Source organism: Falco peregrinus, chromosome 6 (assembly GCF_023634155.1).
Source record: "Falco peregrinus isolate bFalPer1 chromosome 6, bFalPer1.pri, whole genome shotgun sequence".
In the NCBI taxonomy this organism is placed as follows: Eukaryota; Metazoa; Chordata; class Aves; order Falconiformes; family Falconidae; genus Falco; species Falco peregrinus.
Window position 1 is genome coordinate 62,615,977 of NC_073726.1, and position 19,087 is coordinate 62,635,063.

Below are 19,087 nucleotides of genomic sequence, written 5' to 3' on the forward strand. Positions count from 1 at the left end.
TCTGAGCAAATGTGAACTTTCAACACAGGTCACTACCTCCTCCATTGTGTAAACTCAGACATTTGGAAATGATGGTAAGAGAGCCATTATATCATCCAGATCACGACAAGTGAAAATACCCAAGCCTTTAAAATACATGCCTCCAGTCTGGATCGTGCCACAGATCCATGCTGAGCGGCTGCCTTGCGCTCAGCTGAACTGACAAAACTGTGAAGGAACGGAAACCTGGGGCTTTGCTGGTATGCACAGCTTTTGCTTTACCTATTAAACTGTCTTTATCTCAACCCACAAGTCTTCTCACTTCTACCCTTCTGATTCTCCCCCTCATCCTACCGGGGGCAGGGAGGCAGTGAGCAGCTGTGTGGTGCTCAGCTGCCAACTGGGGTTAAACCATGACACTCGCTCTCAAATTCAAAACCCACCAAGCTTCAAGACTGACAAGTAAAAGAGTAAAAGTACATGCCTGAGAAATCGGAAGTTTTCTGAACTATGTTATTGCTTATATTTATTCAGTGTGTTGCTGCCAAGTTCTTTAGTTTTCACTGTATTCTTAATCTGCTTTCCTTATCTAAGAGCTTAAGACTTCTTCCACTTAAATAAAGCATAGCTTGAATGGGATCAACATCAAGACAGAATGTTGAATGACAGCTTTGCACTTAGTTGAAACAGGGTACCGAAACAGAAACCAGGGGACTCCACTTTGGCACAGTTTCTGTTAACAGTCATGGGCTGTAGTCCGCAGTGTTACTCTGAAACACCTATCCCCTGCATGAAAACCCCAACCATTTGAATATAAAAGGCATCTAAAACCATTTTAATACATGGCAAAACATGTGGATACAAATTTTCTCCTAGGAAGTTTTCAACTGAAGTGTTAAGATAGAGGAGAAAAACCTCAGCAAATCAAACGCAGTTAACATATGAAAAAGGTAGAAAACGACAGAAAGCTTCCCAGTGCTGTTTTCTCAAAGGACAATAAAAACCTACCCAGAACTTTTCATCTAACCTCTACATAATAGGGCAGAAATTACAGAACAAAGACAAGCCAAAGACAAAATACTGATGGAGGAATGACAAATGCCAGATCAAATGAAAGACAAACTCCCAAGTGACATCTATCTAAGGGCCTGATTCAAAGCTCTCTATACCCAATGGAAAAGCTCCCACCCAAACAAAGGCCTTAAGTGACAAAATACACCCCTTTCAGCTCAGTTTTCTATTAAACATCTGAGGACTGACTCAGCAACATCCTCCAATCTACTTTTCACTCCAGATGGGTCAGTACTGTGTTTTGAGGGCTGCAATCAACCCCTGTTGCACCAAGAATGAGAAAAGTTGCTGATGTAGAGCAAGAAGCTCAACACTAACATACCTCCTTCTCAGCCCCTACACAGCCAGGCACTCAAGCTCATATAGCCTGTCACAACCTGATAGTCTGCAAAAGGGGTTCTGAAACTGGCTTCAGTTCCTAGTTCCTAGCAAAACAAGTAATTCCTACTTCCAGGCATTATTTTTTTTTCCTTTTGCTTTTCTACTTATCCATGCAGCTACCACAAAAGTCCAACCATAACACAAAAAAGTACTTTTACTGATTTCAACAGGAACATCATTGTACTCCTTGGCTTGTTATGAAGAGTCCTACAAGACGTGTTTCTGCCATAATAATTATGGAACTTGAAACCCCACTCCAAGACGACCCAGGCCTTCTCACAGACTTTCCTAGTAGTGTTCTCACCACCAAAGTCCTTAGCAGTATCAGACAGCTGACACTTGCCCTAAAAAGTCTTCAGCCATTACTCTTTCCTTATGTAATTGTTTACAGTAAACCATAAAAGAATTAGCCAGGTTGCTCTAATTAGCATTAATAGGGACATTTTCTTTGAGCATAACATCACATGCTGACCTCAAGTATTTCTAGAACATCTGCAATACAAACCCTACTGGCTTAAAGAGAACAAGCTGAATAAATTAAACACAGTTAAACTTCAGATTATCTCTTCCTCAGTAAAAAGGCAGGTAATGATAAATTAATTAGGTATCTTTGACCACTTCCATCTTCCATTTTATTTTACTATGAACTAAATTAACTAAAACCATCAGTGTTCTATCAACATTGTTCTCACACCAATTCCAAAACACAGCAATGCACCAGCTACTAAGAAAATTAACTCTATCCCAGCTGAAACCAGGACACTAGGTTATGAAAAGCTTAATGTAATGCTTCCCTGCCCCTGGAACTGTACTAAAAGCTGTAACATCTTATATAAAAGGTTTATATGCCATCTTTATGGAAAACATCATCTTACAATAACTGGTAATTTTAACATGGATTTTTATCTATTCCCTTCATAAGTCACTGCTGCTTTTGTATTTACCCATATTGGTACAATTCTTTGTATAATGCAAATCAAAACAAAGGAAGCTGATTTCTGGTAGGTGTCATCCTCACAGTGCCATCCATATTGGCCCATGCTTCATTTGGGATGACCTGAAAAAACTGAGCTTTCTTATTTTTTTCTTGAAATTCCTGCAGCCAACACAAACTTGTGGCTCCCACAAACTGTGATTAATACTCTCATGCTACCTTTTTTTTTTTTTTCCTGGTCGTTAAATAAACAGCTCTCTGACAAGAGGAGGAAGTATTACCAGCCACACTTGAAGAAGTGTGGCACCTGAGGCACAGAGAGGTGAAACAGTATCAGCAGGACTGGAACAGGATCTGCTGGTGCTGGTGCCATTCATTAGTCCCTACTGCCATCAGCCATGCCTTTATCGTCTCTACCACAGCTAAAGCTGTTTATTCATTCCCACACACCTCGTTGTAACCAGAGTTGCAAGAGTCACAGAGAACATAAAAAAAAATAATAATGATGGTAGAAAGCAGCTCATATAGATTTTTTGTCAAACAAGCCAGTATTAAAAGTGGACATGGTTAAAGGACAACAAGCTTTTTGCAGGCAATCTCCCAGAATGTATGTGAAGTGTAAGGCAGGTATGCACTGTGGGAAAGATTTGGATACTTGTCTCAGAAGCCCGAGCAGGGCTTTTTTAAAGGAAGTGGGAACACTTACTTTAGTCCAGAGTGATCAAAGTTTCTTGTCTCTGAAAAACAAACCAACTTGAGTAGAACAATTCAATCCTGCTTGTAGCAGCCCAGCAAACAATGGCAGCATTTCTACGAGATGAATGAAGCAGGATAGCCAAACAGGTCACTGCCCTCCAAACTGTCTTGCCACCTAAGTGATACAACAAACTAATCTGATGCATACAGGTTCTGACAAAGGTCTAGCTGGAAACAGTTGTGAAAGATGGGTGAAAACAGTAAATACATTACACTTTTGTAAACTGCAATTACAGAGACAAGCTTGCTTTGTGTCAGGCTGTGCAAACAGTGGAGGAGTTAAGGAAGTTAACAAGTTTCCTTCCCATCACATTGGGGATGCAATGCAAGGACACAGGAGGGGTGGCTGTACCAAACACCTTCTTAACCAAGCAGCTCACTCAACAAGTAAAACTGGCAAGTTTGCTAGAAGATTAAATGAGATGATATCTCAGTTCACTACATAAAAACATTTCATTAGCAGATTCCTAAGAAAAGCTAAGACTAAGCTAGACTAAGTTACTATTACTTTCTATGGAAATAGTAGCATTTGCATGCTTTACTTACCTCCTCCTTTCACCTTTGTATCTCTTTTATGCAAATAAAAGTGCTGTGTCAGATAGCACAGTAACAGCCAAAAATTACAGGAGGTCACACATTTCCACAGGGTTTACCAGAAATGAGTCCAACTACATACTCAACAGTACAAGGCACAAAGACTAAATATAGAAGAGGCAGTATGCTAAGTAAAACAACAGCTGTGAGTTTTATGGAAGTAAAATACAAGGTAAAACCAAATTGAAGATGAGGAAAAAGAGGTGGTGTCAAATATAGCTTGGCAAGCTAGAGGATGGCTTTGTGAGGAAGACCTATAATGTGACACCACATTCAGAAAAGGCAGTTACTGAAAAATCTGCATGAGAAAAACATGAACAAGCACTGGAAAAGAATTTCACAGGAAATACATGAATCACAACGCTACAGCTGCATTACAACAGGCAAGTATCAAAAACCAGATATCAAAAACAGAGGAGGAATCGAATATAAAATTTTCTCAGGAGACAGCAGTGGCAAAGTGCACTCACTTCAAACCAGTGGAAAAAGGAGGATAAGCTACCAATCCAGCATACTGCATAAACTTCAGTGCACGATTTTACCTGGTATTTGGTTTGTTATCTACAAACACAACCAAAACCATAGCAAGACACCGTACCAAAGGATATCCAAGGTGGGCTTAATGGAGGAACAACCCTGAGACAGGAACAAGCAGTGAAGTTTATCTCCAAGGAAGACTTGAAAATAGAGAAATCATAACAATGGACTAAAAAGGGGACCACTACCACACACTGTGAGGACCAAGCACTGTTCTCGTTCACAACAGAAATCAAGGGGATGGCCTAACTGTTAACAGAGGTACAGAAAGAACACGGGAAACCCTGACGCCACCTCCAGGAGACAAGTCCGCTCTACGCTTCTCCACAAGACTGCTATGACACATCTGTTATTGTTAAACCTGAGCAGTTCACGTGTAAATTATATGGTCAAGACATCTGCAGGAAATACTGCAAAAATAAAAATATTTGGGGCCTCATTACTCAAGACACTCACCACACATAAATGTCAATGCAACTTAATCACCATCCGTGTTTGTACTCCAGCACCGCAGCAGGACCACTGAAGTGGATCCCCTGTTACTGTCTCAGTTATGCTACTATATTCAGAGGCTCTCATATCAGCACTAAAAGTGAGAAGCAATGTTTTTAACAATACTTTGTTAATTCACTTTGTAGAACCCAACCCAAATTTCATTTCAAGTGAAACAGAACAAGATCTTAAAAAGATTGGTCAGGATGAGCTTGGTACAATGCTCTGGGTGATGCTCTGTTTGTGTTGAGAAAGGAATGTACTCTGAATAATAAGAAAAGTACTCTGAATAAGACAAGGTTCCACTGACGAAGTTAAAGGAATGTACCACTGACAATGTTAAAGGAATGTGCTCTGAATAATTAGAAAAGATAAGGTGGGCACCTGAAGGAGAGAAGGAAACCATAAGTCAGGAAATCGTTGAACAAAGAAAATTGAAAGGTTTATTCCACCTAGAACCCACCTATTATGAATGGAATGATTGGGTGTCAAAATCAAATTAATATGTATGTAAAGATGTTGTAATCTCTCACAAAAACTGTATAAAATACCTAACTTTTCACTGAAAACTTTGGAGCTACTTTGTCTGGTGTGAATCAGCTAGCTCCCCAACACTGCACAAAATAAATACTTTTCCTACTTAAAGACAAAATTATTCTCTGAGCAGTTAGTCTGTGCCGTTTTGGCATCACAAGTCTGCTACAACTTTCCAGGTCCACCAGTGAGCATGTGCCATGTCCGCAATGCCCAGTCCTGAAAGGAGCCAAGCAAGTTCAATTTACATGAAAGTCAAACCTAACTGAAAACACAGTTGCCCATAAAATTCAACTAGCATGAGGATCTGGGGGGAAAAAAAGCAGCACCTGAGGCAATAGCAAGGTATTTTTCCCACAGAAAAAAAATTATGTTTTATAAAGAAAAATCTGCAACCCAGGCTATCTTAATTCTGAGATGTGCTAGTTTAGCCCCTTATTGTATTGCTTTGATTTTTCTCATTAATCCTTTCTGCAGGAAAATGCATGTTTATAAGATAGAAAACTAAAGCAGTGCAGAGCAAAATTAACGAAAAAAATCAGGAAAAGCATTATCTTCTAAGTTATTTCCAATTTTCATACCTTTACCACCCAAAAATGTCATAAATATTGCACATGCAAAATGCAACTGTTGAAGTAAATGGAATGCTATTTGAAGATTATAGGATAACCTTTTTGAAAGCATAAGCTAAGGACAAAAGAATGTATTTAATAGCTATGTAACATGAAATATACATAATCACTTTATCTTACCATTTTTACTTTTTCCTGTTCTAGCCACCATACTCCTTGCCAGTTTTGCTCATTGCCAGCTTGCTACTGTTTGCTTTTTTAAACATCCTTAGATCTTACAGCAAATTAACTCTGAATTTATTATTCCCATTGACAAAATCATGGAACGGTGGGAATAGATCCAGAGAGTAATTAAGAAAATCTTGCAGCTAGGAATGGCCCAATTTCTTCCTCCTACGACACACGTAAGTTTAAATCTGACTTGTCCAAGAGACGTATGTTGGTATTTAAAAAGCCCTACTGCCCGGTATGACTACCTATAGAAAGGGGTTAATTGAAGATTGTTCCTGCTTTAAGAGTCAGTTAAACAACGAGTAATCAGCTTATTTGAATTACGTTTCAGTTTTAAAGTAAGTTATCTATCTCTATTTACATTACTGTAATTATTTGTTTTAATCTTCTATTTAACCTCTTCAACAGCACCTGTAACTCCCCTCATCTCTTGTCCCTAGTGGGTATTAAAAACTTTGACTTGCTCCTTCAGGAAATGGACGCTGAGTTTCAGGTAATAATCCACTGGTATGCGACCATCCCAGAAGCAAAACTGCCTAGAAGCTGAAATACAAACCTTAATGTCACAGTTTCAACCCACTTTCCTGTAGAATTACTTTAAGATGCTGCCAGAGTTGTCAAATGCGCAGCAGGGAATAGTAATGTCTTAAACTGAAAAACCAAAGATACAGCAGAACATATAAAGAACTTACTGTCTGGGCTTCATTTTAAGTCATTTAGCCTAAATGAGTCAGCTTCACAAGGCTGAAAAAGCTCGTTAAGATGCAGGCTTCACTTCTGAGTTTGTGTCAGCAGACACATCATTGTCCAGAGGAATGAGGTTTGGGTATAACCCCATAGCAGTTTACTCTGCCCCACACTCTGCTACCACACCAGCCTAGCTTTTAGTACATCTGATTTAAAGCTGTATCAGGTATTTTGAAATTATAACGTGGTTTGTGGCAGCATTAGGTAATGGAAATGCTGTGAGTTAACCCTAACTGGTCTCAGGGCACTGCACTGCCCTGAAAGTACAAGGGCAACTGGACTCTCTTCACAGTGGTTTGAGTTTTCTTTTTTCCCCAGAGTTTCCTGTTAGGGTCAAGGAACATTGCATGCTTCCAATGTCAGGCTTTTGACTCAGGCTAGAGGATTTTATGTTGGTGTAACTGAAAGATACTAAGCAATATGGACCCATAACAATAAGCTTATTTCATTAGTTTTAACTCTTAGAAACCTCATCTTCGTACTTGCTAACTCCTGCTGTGCTCCCGCCTTGCGTAAATTCTTACTGCATAGGCATCTTTATTCTTCGTTTGCCAAGCTTCTGACAATTTCCATTCTGCGTAAGACAAACTACTGTATAATACCATAAAGCTACCAAGCGGTTTTAGCTTCAATGTTCTCAAATTATTGCATGCATAAAAATATCTTTACAAATAGACCCCTTTCCCAAGGATTTGGTAAAGCTGAAAACACTCCTTCAGTAGTAATGTTCAGTGAAATACTACATCCTAAGAGCACTTTCTGATTTATGCAGAACCACTGTACAGTGCCAGATGTAAGCATAGGTTAATTTTCAGGCATTCATCACTTCAAGATCATTATTTCTCCTTTTTTGTCTGGTTTTATAGGTCTGGTGAGAGCATGGTTAGCACTATGTCCAAGGAGCACCAGAGACCGAAGTCCTGACCCTAAAGAAGTACAGAGCAGACAGCCGAAATGCACCTTTCCCCGCTGCTGTTGCAGCAACATACCAGAACCCTGGTAAACAGAAATTACTTCCATGGACCAGAGGGCCATGCAGCTCCCATCGAACTCCAGCTCTTTCTCCCTGCTGAGCTCACGCTAAGCCGCAGCCTCCCTTCAGGCAGCAGCTTGCGCCCCAGGGACCTGCTCCCCACACCACTGCCCACAGGGCCAGGGTCCCGCATCTCCCCTGGCTCCCGGGAGCGAGGGGATGCAGACAGCCCTGCCCAGCCCCGCTGCCACCTGTGCTGGCCTCAGTCAGTTGGGAGAAAAGCTGAGCATCAGAGGCTGTGTTTGGGAACACGTAACTAACAAGACACGGTCAGATCTGTGGTCACACCAGCTGAAGGCACGATGAAGTTGTTCTGCAGCAGGTACTCAGTACTCCCATACCCAGAAGACCCACCTGAAGGTGCCCGGCCAGCAGCTGCACCCTGCTCTGACATCCTGGGTGTTTTACCAGGAAACCAAAGTCATTTTCATGGAATCACGGAATGGGCTGGGCTGGAAGGGACCTTAAAGATCACCTAGTTCCAATTCCCCTGCCACGGGCAGGGACACCTTCCACTCAACCAGGTTGCTCCAAGCCACATCAAACCTGGCCTTGAACGCTTCCAGGGATGGGTCATCCACAGCTTCTCTGGGAAACCTGTTCCAGTGCCTCATCACCCTCACAGTATAGCATTTCTTCTGAATACCTAAGCTAACTCTGTCCTCCTTCAGTGTGAAACCATTTTCCCATGTCCCGTCGCTACAGACCCTATATTTCCTTCGACCGCCCTCCCGCCCCACCGCGCTCAGAGCCCACCGCCCCGGCGCTCGGGGCCACCACGCAGGTGCGGGGCCACCACGCAGGTGCCGGGCCGACCGGCCACCTACCTGCCGGCCGCCGCCGCTCTGGGCCGCCGCCGGGCGCCTGCCGCACCGCTTTGCTCTTCCGCGGGGCGCTGCCCATGGCGCGGCTCAGCGCGCAGCCCCGCAGCCCCGCGGCCGCGCAGCCCCCCCCGCCCCGGCAGCGCCCCCTCGCGCTCGCGGCCGCCCCGCCCCCAACGCCCGGCTCGGTCGCGATGGCGACAGACGCGGGCGCGCACCCAGCCCGGGGCTGGCGCGACCCCTGGCGGACCCGGCGACGCGCTGGGCCCGGGCGGCCGGGCGGGGGGCGGCCTGGCACGGCGGGTGGGAGCGGGCGAGGGCCAGGCCGCGGCTCTGCCCGCCTTGCTCTCGCTTCTTCCGCGGGGCGCGCAGCGGCGGGGGCGGCGCGGTCCGGGGCGAGGGGCTGCGGCCGCCGGGTGCTGCCTGCGGGGCCGCTTCCCGTCGAGGGCGGGGGCCTGGACCCCGGCGGGGCCGCGGCGCTGCCGGGGGCGGGTCGCTGCCGGCTCCCACCGCCGAGCGGGCCCGCCGGCCGCCATCCGGGGGTGCTGGCGTTAGGAAAGCGTTCAGGAGGTGCTTGAGAAATACGTTTTTTGCACAGTTCATGGCTCATACTATGGAATCTCCCTATATAAAGAAGACCAAGACCCACTGAGAAATTAATTGTGAGGCTGAAAGTCTGATGGGGCTCATCACACTGCGCCCCTCCGGACTCCGGACGTGGCTTGTCATCATTATCTTACCGCCTGCACAGGTCGTGGCCCCATAGTGGTGGCTTCACCCGACCCTGTGACAGGAGGGGTGCCTGCCAAGAAGGTTTTCTGGCATAAATCAAGGAGACAGACAGGGCAAGATGAAAGCCATGACCCTACAAACCACCAACAGACCCGCACACAGGTGACTGCTGTTACTGTCACCTCCAATTTGAGCTTTCTTTACTCTTTATGTGGAAACATGTGACTTGTTACACCAAACGCGGCAATTTATCCGATCCGTATTCTCACAACAAACGCAGACATTTGTTTGAAAGGTTTTAAAAGGACACCGAGCCAATCGTTGACATTTTTGGTGGATGGATCTTCTTTTTAGTTGCACAGATTGACTGCCAGGCTATATGTGGAGCAAGCGTGAATGTGCTGTAACGCTAACACACAGCAACAAAGTGCATCCTATAGATGCGGGAGCTCTTAATCCAGTTCTTCACATGACCGTTGGGTTGCTCTGTGGTCCTGCAGAAGTCACTCATGATAAGTGTCCCCCAGTGTAAAATGTAAATGTCACAGAATCACAGAACAGACAGGATTGGAAGGGACCTCTGGAGATCTAGTCCCAGCCCCTGCTAAAGCAGGTTCACCTACAGCAGGTTGCACAGAGTCGTGACCAGGTGGATTTTGAATGTCTCCAGAGAAGGAGACTGCACAGCCTCTCCGGGCAGCCTGTCCCAGTGCTCTAACTCCCTCGAAGTAAGGAAGTTTTCCTCACATTCAGATGGAACTTCCTGTGCTGCAGTTTGTGCCTGTTGCCCCTTGTCCTGTCACTGGGCGCTGCTGAGAAGAGCCTGGCCCCAGCTCTTGACACTCGCCCTTAAGATATTTGTAGCCATTGATAAGATCCCCTCTCAGTCTTCTTCAGGCTAAACAGGCCTCTCAGCCTTTCCCCACGAGGGAGATGCTCCAGTTCCCTAATTACCTTGGCAGCCCTCTGCTGGACCCTCCCCAGCAGTTCCCTGTCTCTCTTGAACTGGGGAGCCCAGCACTGGGCACGGCACTCCAGGTGCGGCCCCACCAGGGCAGAGCAGAGGGGCAGGATCACCTCCCTCACCTGCTGGCCACGCTCCTCTGATGCACCCCAAGGTCCCACTGGCCACCTTGGCCACACGGGCATACGGCTGGCTCGTGGGCAACTTGCTGTCCACCAGGACTCCCAGGTCCTTCTCCGCAGAGCTGCCTCCCAGCTGGTCAGCACCAGCCTGGTGCGTGGGGCTGTTCCTCCCTGGGGGCAGGACCCTACACTTGCCTTTGGTGAACTCCATCAGGTTCCTCTCCTCCCAACTCTCCTGCCTCTCCAGGTCTCGCTGAATGGCAGTGCAGCCTTCTGGTGTATCAGCCATTCCTCCCTGCTTTGTATCACCAGCATGTCATGTCTTTTTATCCTATAATGCCTACAGAGTTGTGATTATCTTACTAACCCTTTTAGTCCAGGACCCCAACCACATTGGCGCTCAGTACTCTGCCACAAAAGTAACAATGAGCAACAGCAAAGGACCAAAAGAAAGGAAGAGACACAACAGGATAACTTTGAGTCTTGTGGTGTAAGAGGCATTGCCTCCCTGTCCTCAACCTTTTTGTATAGAGGACTTCAGAAGTTCCCATTTCTGTTGCTGTTACTCTTCTGCTCTGCAGTGGTATCTCCAGTGTCAGCTGGGGTTTCTAATAAAAAAAACCCGAACAACTAAGCTTACGACTCTAAGTAGAAAAAAGTCTCTGAACTCACTGTGGGAATGATCACTGTGATTTTAGAAATTATGTCTTCAATATAGGTATCTATAATAGCAAAAGTTATTATGATAATGAGGGTAATAATTGTTATGGGCATACAGGGATTACTATAGCTTCAGAAATAAAGTTATTAAAATAATTTGCTGAACAGGCTTGGGGAAGGAACTTTACACCACCAAACCCCATCTCAAGATTTTCATTAAATGGGGACTACCAGCTGGCAACTCAGTCAATGTGAGAAAAATCAAGTTTAAAAAAAACACCTTGGAGTGCTCTTACTCATTCATAATGTTTCATTTTGCTTATTGGTTTGCAGTTACGTTCCAATCACATTTCCTTTCAGTAAGAAAAGAAAAAGGTCTTATGTTTCTGTGGTGAAGATCCACTGAAGCAATGGAAAAAAAAGAAGTTCTACCTCTGAGGTGTTTTGTTTGCAAAAGCATTTGAGATAGTTTTCATTTGAAAACCACTGCATCCAAAAATCAGAATTCTCCAAGATCACTTGTAACTAAAGAGTCTGTCACTGCAGAACAGAATCTTGATGCTCCACCGAAAGACTAGCACCCATTTTCACCTTCTTTACCCCACTCCTCCCTAATCTGTTGCTTTTGTCTACAGTTTTACTGGCCCACATCACCTCTTTTGTTAGTTATTACTACCTCCTCACAAACTACCTTTAGGCCATTCAAAGTATACCCTGATAGCTTCTGTTCCTTAACTCTTAATCAGACCATTCCTGATCTCAGCCTTTTAAAGAGTAAAGCCCTCCTCCTGAATCACATGTTGTGACCAACTCCAAGGTCCTATAAAACTCTTCCCTTTTGGCTGATTTAATCTTATTATCTTGCCAGATCATCCTCTCTCCAGTTTTATCTACTCCTTTACTTTCTTTATGTGTTCCTCCACAGAGGTCTTTTGTTTGCTCTTACAATGTTCCCTGTGTTAAATCATTTTTCTGGGCAGATCCAAAAAGTATCTGCACTCTTTTCATTTAAATTTTGCCTAGAAATTACAATTTTTACGAGGCTTAGGAAAAGCCACGTACATCCATTTATCTTCTAATTTATTCTTAGTTGACTGAAGTGTACATACACATACAGTGCTGGACCACTGAAACATAGGCAGAATATGGTGACAAGAACAATGGAAAGTCAGAAGAGGATGGAAGAAAAATGCAGTATATTCCAGTTATTAGTATTGTGATCTCCTGATGCCTTGTCTGTATGTTACAGACTCTTTTTGTCAGTCTTTGCCTTTCTCTCCCTATTTAGACTCTTTGGGAGAAAGAGTTTTTCTTCCTCTGTGTTTAGAAAACGCTTGACATTTCAATCTCTGCTGCTGTCCTCCTCACAAATAATCTTCATGCTGTCCTTTTCCACTAGCAAGGACACACATAGGAGAGCAGTCTTTGGGATCATACAGTTGAAAGACACCCTGGATCCCGTAATATCGCCCTGATACAGACACAAGCTTAAACCCCCGTTGGAGTCAGAGATGAGTGTGCGTACTGAAGTCACTGGGAGACTGAAAGCCTATTTCAGTCTGACACCAAAGCACTGATTTAAATATGCCTTGGATTTGTCTGTCTGTTAATTCCATCTACATGAAAATTTAGTGCAGATCTTCAGAATTGCTGTGTTAAGAAGCAGGACAGCAAAGCCTGTTTCATTAGAAATATCAGTAGAACAACGGAAAGTCTTGAAAATCTGTCACATTGTGTCCTGTTTTCAATACTGGAATACTATAAGGCATAGACTGCATAAGCTACCATTAAGATTAAGAGATCAGCTGTGATAAATTCAATTAATGTGTAAAAATAAAACACTTGAACAACTAATAAAAATAGTAATTACTTAAGATATTAACTGATAAGGTTCTTTATAAAGATGAAATGTAAGGTGTTTTACTCTGTCTTGAAGTCTCGATAAAGATATTTTATAGCAAACATATTCAGTGCATTATTGCTGCTGAAGAACCCCGTAACAGAGCTGCGATAATCGAAGTGGTACATCAATGGGACCAGTCCCTCAGTTGTTTCTGAGATAATTGATTCCCAGATCCCTGGGGCTATTATAAGAGTGATCATTAAAATAATATTAGAATTTCTATTCCCACAAAGATTTCTATATATTCCTTCTGTATCTATAAACTGGGAGGAAGACTCTCTCAGTAAATGGAGAGCCCACAGTGCCATCTTCTTATGAAGTACAGAATTCTTGGTGCCAAATGCAAAATCACCTAAATATTAGCATTATTAAAGCTGACACAGTCCTTGCATTTTCTGAAAATTAATGGCATTGAAATATCACCAGTCATTTCTGCAAGCTTAGATTCATCTTACCTTATACCAGCCACCTAGATGTTGGCCTTTCACATAAGCTCTTGATCTAAGCTCCTTTGGTAGCCAACAGAGAAAGACAGGTGTGTCGAGATAGTAACTCATGCTTTCAAAGACAGGCACTTCTAAAAGAGTGAGCCTATCCCTAACCCTTAGTATGGACAAATCCAAGTGAGAAGACTTGCAGCTTTCATGTCTAAATTGACAGAAGAAATCTATGTCTCTGCCTACACTGCAAATGAGACAGTGTCAGTCAGTATCTTAGTGACAGTTACAGAGCACAGTTAAGATCTACCCAGTGCAACAGATTCTGACAGAACAATTTTGTTTTAGTGATGCGGCTGACACAATGGTAATGTACACAGGCCTTTCAATCACTGCAGTTTGGAATCCCATATAATCATCTCTACAGGAAGGAAACTACAAATACTGACAAGTGCCACAGCCTCTGGAAACCTCTGATACGTCCTGGAAAGTCCTGAATTCCTCCAGTCACACCAAGCAAAACTAAGTGATCAAATCTACTACCATTGTGCAATTCAACCACATGGACAAAATGTGAGAACATAGGCTTTATGAAAAGAAATTTTCATGATACGAAGCAAAACTTAGTTCTGTAGTCCTCCAAAGCCCCTACTCAGTAACTCCAGTATGTCAGCACTAACAGCCTCCTGGCTTTCATAACTGTAACTTTGTAATCAAAATGGAACTGGGCAATAGTCCTCATTTCCTCACTTCTCATCTTCATCTGACCTGCCTTCTGTGCTCCCTCTGCAGTACCCAAAACAGAGCTGTAATGGAACCCAGCCTCCCCACCCATGGGAGATGTAGGGTTTCACTGCCTAGCCATAATGCAGTTGCTTGTCCTCTTGCACAGCAGAATTAAATAAGCCACCTTTCACCATACATTCGCTACTGATACATTTCCTTCCCACATGTAGCTGATAATAGGAGAAAATCCAAAACATAACCATAGAATTCAGTTGAATGCTGATGATAACAAATAAACCCACATGAACAACACTTGCAAATAGGTCATAAATTTAGCTACAAAAAATTAAGTTAAAAATTTTACTTGAGCTACTTAGGCTTTTCATTTTATACTTTGTATTACTTGCCATAAGGTTTGGAAAAGCTGAATGATTTCATTCTTTTCTGTATAAAATGAACATTGATTTTTTCCCCCGTGTTTCAGGAAGAGCCAAAACCAATGCAAATGTTTGTATCCAGGAGGCTGTAATGGCACAATTGCAAAGCAAGGCTCCTGTCAGATTGCATCTCAAAACTGTGGCATTTCTTTGTTGAAAACAAAGCAGAGAAGATACTGTTATTACAGTCTCACCTATAACTGTTGCTGTATTATTCATGGACAAGTTACAGGCTTCTGCCAAGATCTCTTCTAATCCTTGAAATGGTTCTGTGTGGACCATCATCTGGCACATGTACTTTGAAGTTCTTTGTTGCTCTTGTGGAATGTTTATACTTGATGTTTTAGACACATTTTAATATATAAATTACCTGGTTACAAGTCAGTTCTGCTCCAGGTACATTTCAAAGGGATTGCTGCTAGCCACATTTAACCTCATCTGCTGAGATTAACTGGCACACGTAAACAAGCAGTATCTTTGGATCTACTTGCTTGTCTACCTGTTCCACTGGTGCAAACAATAAATTGATCTTTCTTTTATCTAAAGGAACAAGACTTAGGCATTAATGTACAGCCTATCTGTCTTAGCTCCCCTAATAACTGGAAACGTTGGCCAATTTTAATCAAATTTACTTAGTGGAATATGTCTCAACATATGACATTTCTGTATTTCTTGTGAAGTTGAGCAGTGGCAAGGAAAAGGCTCAAAAATGAGTTCAGCTCTTACTAGAGGTTGCACACTGGAGCTCAGTCTCAAGAAGTCTTCAGGAAATGGCTTCACTTGTCATTCGCCTGTTCTCTTAGTGGCTAAGCCATTCACAGTTCAGCTGAAAGTAGGAAAGTAATATGGCCACTGACTGAAAAAATGGCGAACTGAGGCACAGCAGGATTAAAACTCAGGCCTTCAAAGGTATTTATGCACCTCTCAATTGAAATCTGATGGCCTGGATTTACAGTAATTTGCCCAAGGTCATACAAGAAGCGTGCTGTAGACCTGGGAATTGAATCTAAGCTTGCACCTTGGTATTTGGACTTACCAAATGAGATTAGTAATTTCAGAAATGCACTCTGCCTAGCCCCTTCTTTGGCTGGATACCATTCTGCTGTGAATAAACACATCTTCTGGTCCTCACGGTGTGGATGTCAAAGCTGGCTACTATTATAGCTCTGCCTCCCAGGGGTACTGTCACAGCACAGACCATACACATGACTCCCCTTCAGAGCTGTGGGACCACACAGCATGAAGGCCACCTGAACACATAGTTCCTTTCAACTGTAGCAGAAATTTTACTGTTAAAGGGGCAAAACTATTTAAAACCAAGGTACACTTGGGTAGCTGAAGAATTTTTCAACACAACTAAAAGCGATTCATCCTTGGAAAAGTAAAAATGAGGTGAACTTCAGTTAATTCCATCTGATCTCATCTTACTGTGACTTGGTTAATTACCTGTAGATAATTTCTTCTGGATTTCTGCATTCAATCTTTCTTCACATAGCATTGCCCGGCTCTGTAGCAGCTTCCATTAGCTTTAATTAGGATTGTCTAATACAAATGCTCCAATCTAAAAAAAAGAGAGATAACAAGCATTAGGAAGACCACTGTTAAGAATGAAAATAAATTTCTGAGGCACCATGGAGTTAATAGTTTGACAAAAGACCTATTCCCAGTCTGTTACACTTAGAATTTCACAGTAATAAGAACTCTGCAGAATGTTAGATGATACCCCCCCAGTGCTATTTCTACAAAAATTGTAATTTCTTGTTTCAAACACATACTTTTCCAAATGACAGTCCAGAATGCAAGTAGGGTACATTTCAGAGCAGACTGACATATCTGTTCTGGTTTAAAGAACATGCTTGCTCACCTTTGACAGCTTTCTTAGCGAACACTTACTAAGCAGAACAGAAGATATGTGAAGATTTTGATTTCCTTACTGAAAATTTCAGCCACAAAATTACAACCTCATCAAATAGATCACAACCTCACAAAGCTCTCTTACATCTTACTGCAGTTACCTCCACCTACTCTTGAACATTCTTCCTTTCTTTTTGCATAGACAGAATATGAGCTGATCTAAAAGGAGAGGTAGATTGGACACAGAATCTTGAGGAACAAGACAGAGAAATTATATGTGAACCTGGAGAATATAAAATCTAAATGACATGACAGGGAATTTGAGACTGTAACTGATAAACAGCTAGATAATAAAGCAACAAGCATTACGCTAGATGATTTATCAAGGTTCACACAAGACACCACTGACACTGTACAGATGAGAGATGCAGATCAGACATGTTGAAATACACCTTTTCAGGATATACGGTATGAATAGAACATTTAGTGCTGCAAATATATTGAGCTTGAAGAATGTACTTAGCATATGGATAAAATAATAAAGCAATTAAAGACTGCATGATAAATGTGTGACAGAAATTGTTACTAATGGAAGAACACGAGAAAAAGTGTACGTAAAGGGGAATGCTGGCTTGGATTGCCTGGCTTCAGTTGGCTGACAAGTTTAACCACTGAGTGCTGTTCTGTCATCAATAACAGTGAATACTTGTTCCCACTATGCTATCCTAAAGAAAAATGTTGCATAAAATAGGTGGATAAGTAGTATTTCCATCAATACAACACTGATAAATGCCAGCAAAAACACTACAGGAGAAAAGACTAATGCTTCTGTTTCAAGTTTGAAAAATGCGCAGTAAAAAGATTTGAGGGCCATGCCAACAAGGAGATTAAAAAATTTGACTAGCTGCTCAAAAAAAAAAGGACACTGCTCTGTGCCCTGAAGAACCTGCACACTGGTCAGTGTTCATCTTTCTCCTTACTTGTGAAATTCTGGGCTGAGACGAAAGAATCCATCCAAAGATCTTAAAACTGCACAGCAAGATGAATAGTGTATTGTCATGGTATTATATTTAGTGAACACAAGCTATGAAATAGATAAAGGGGAAAATGCACTCCCTAAGGCCCCAAAGTCAGTGAATGTTCTTGCATTATTTTACATCTTCTGGGCATTTTAAAAAAAAAAAAACTAATTAAAAAAAGTACCCAGGAGGCAGAATCAAGCTGCATATAGCATTTGCAGTAAAAACCTGAGGCCATGCAAAATTTGTCTTGTATGATGTTTCAGTTTAAACTCAAAAGAAACCAAACAAATGGACATTTTGAGTGAATTTGAATCTTTGTGAGATCTCAAAACACATATAATTAATGTTGCTATGTGAAGCCAAGTGGAAATGTGTAAGGTTCATTGAGTTTTGTTTTGTTTAAATCCAAATGCCAGAAGAAAGCTAGGAGGGGAATGCACTTATTTATCAGGTATTAACTGGAAGAAGAATGCTAGCAAAGGCCATTGTGAAACATGAGTTTCCTATCAGTTTAGAGTAAATACTCAAGGACCTCAAGTAATGAAGAATGACTATAGGTTATTAAGAACTGCACCTACTCCCAAAAGTCTAGGAATGCACCTCCAAGATCAGCTATCCAGGGACACTTGGCAAAGTGAGTCTGAATAAACCAAGTGCTTCCCTGCATGGGAAGATTAGACCGAGCCTCATCATTCCTATACTGGGGCATCACTGGAGTCACCTGAATCAAGACCTCTGCCAACCTACTGGCTTTTCCATTTGCAGCACCGGCACAGGAGCCTCCTATTTGCCACCATTTCCTCCCATATCACAACTGCTTTTTATGGTTGGACTCAATGATCCTAAAAGTCTTTTCCAACCTAAATGATTCTATGAAAACAAAAACATTCTTGTTACCTCCATTGTGGAGATTGCACATACACATATGTTGAGGGCAGATGCATGGAATGTCTTTGGCTGCCTTCACCTAGAAAAAAAAATCTCTCTCAGATTTTAGTGAATGGCAGGACTGGTGGATTATGAAGTGTTTCATATAAATTCTTCATAAGAGATGTTTATAAATCTTAGCGGAGCAGTCAGTCCAACTATCATCCTCACCCAGCGACCCGTATTTCTTCAGAAGAGTCTAAAAGTGAAAGGAAAATGTGCTCTTTAGGCCCTGTATCACCAGCAGGAAACAATCCTCTCAGGTTTGCTGTTCTATTTTATTTCTGTAGAGGGAAGGGGCAACACAGAACCACAGGTCCTCTCACACAAGGCGTTGTTCCAACAAACGGTTTGGGACCTAGGTCCCACGGGCCATCCTCCTTCTTCATTGACCTTCTCGATGACGAACATCAGCCTGTTGTTTCTCAGTCTAGGTGAGACCTAGGAATTCACCGGGGGTGGTGTGGGTGGTGTTTTCCTCTCAGCCGATGAACCTCTATGCAGGTGTAAGGCAGGTTTGGGTAGAGCTGAGGAACCTCTTGACACTATAAAACCGGTACCTGCCCCACTGACCGCAGACCCCTGCCGCCTGAGCGATCAGGGGACAGGACGGGGACAAGG

At 42.7% G+C, this 19,087-nt stretch overlaps 1 protein-coding gene across 2 annotated transcripts in view; it reads right to left on the reverse strand.

The window, feature by feature from the left end:
• Positions 1-16,205, reverse strand: part of TXNRD1 (thioredoxin reductase 1) — a 47,793-nt gene extending 31,588 nt beyond the window's left edge. The window contains exon 1 of one of the 2 annotated variants that reach the window (XM_005235589.4): positions 16,110-16,205. In XM_005235589.4, coding sequence (XP_005235646.2) covers positions 16,110-16,161 — 52 coding nt within the window. In that variant the 5' untranslated portion in view covers positions 16,162-16,205. Of the gene's footprint in view, positions 1-8,688; positions 8,708-16,109 lie in introns of those variants that run through there. The other variant, XM_055808855.1, reaches the window with a different exon arrangement.
• Between the last annotated feature and the right edge of the window lie 2,882 nt (positions 16,206-19,087).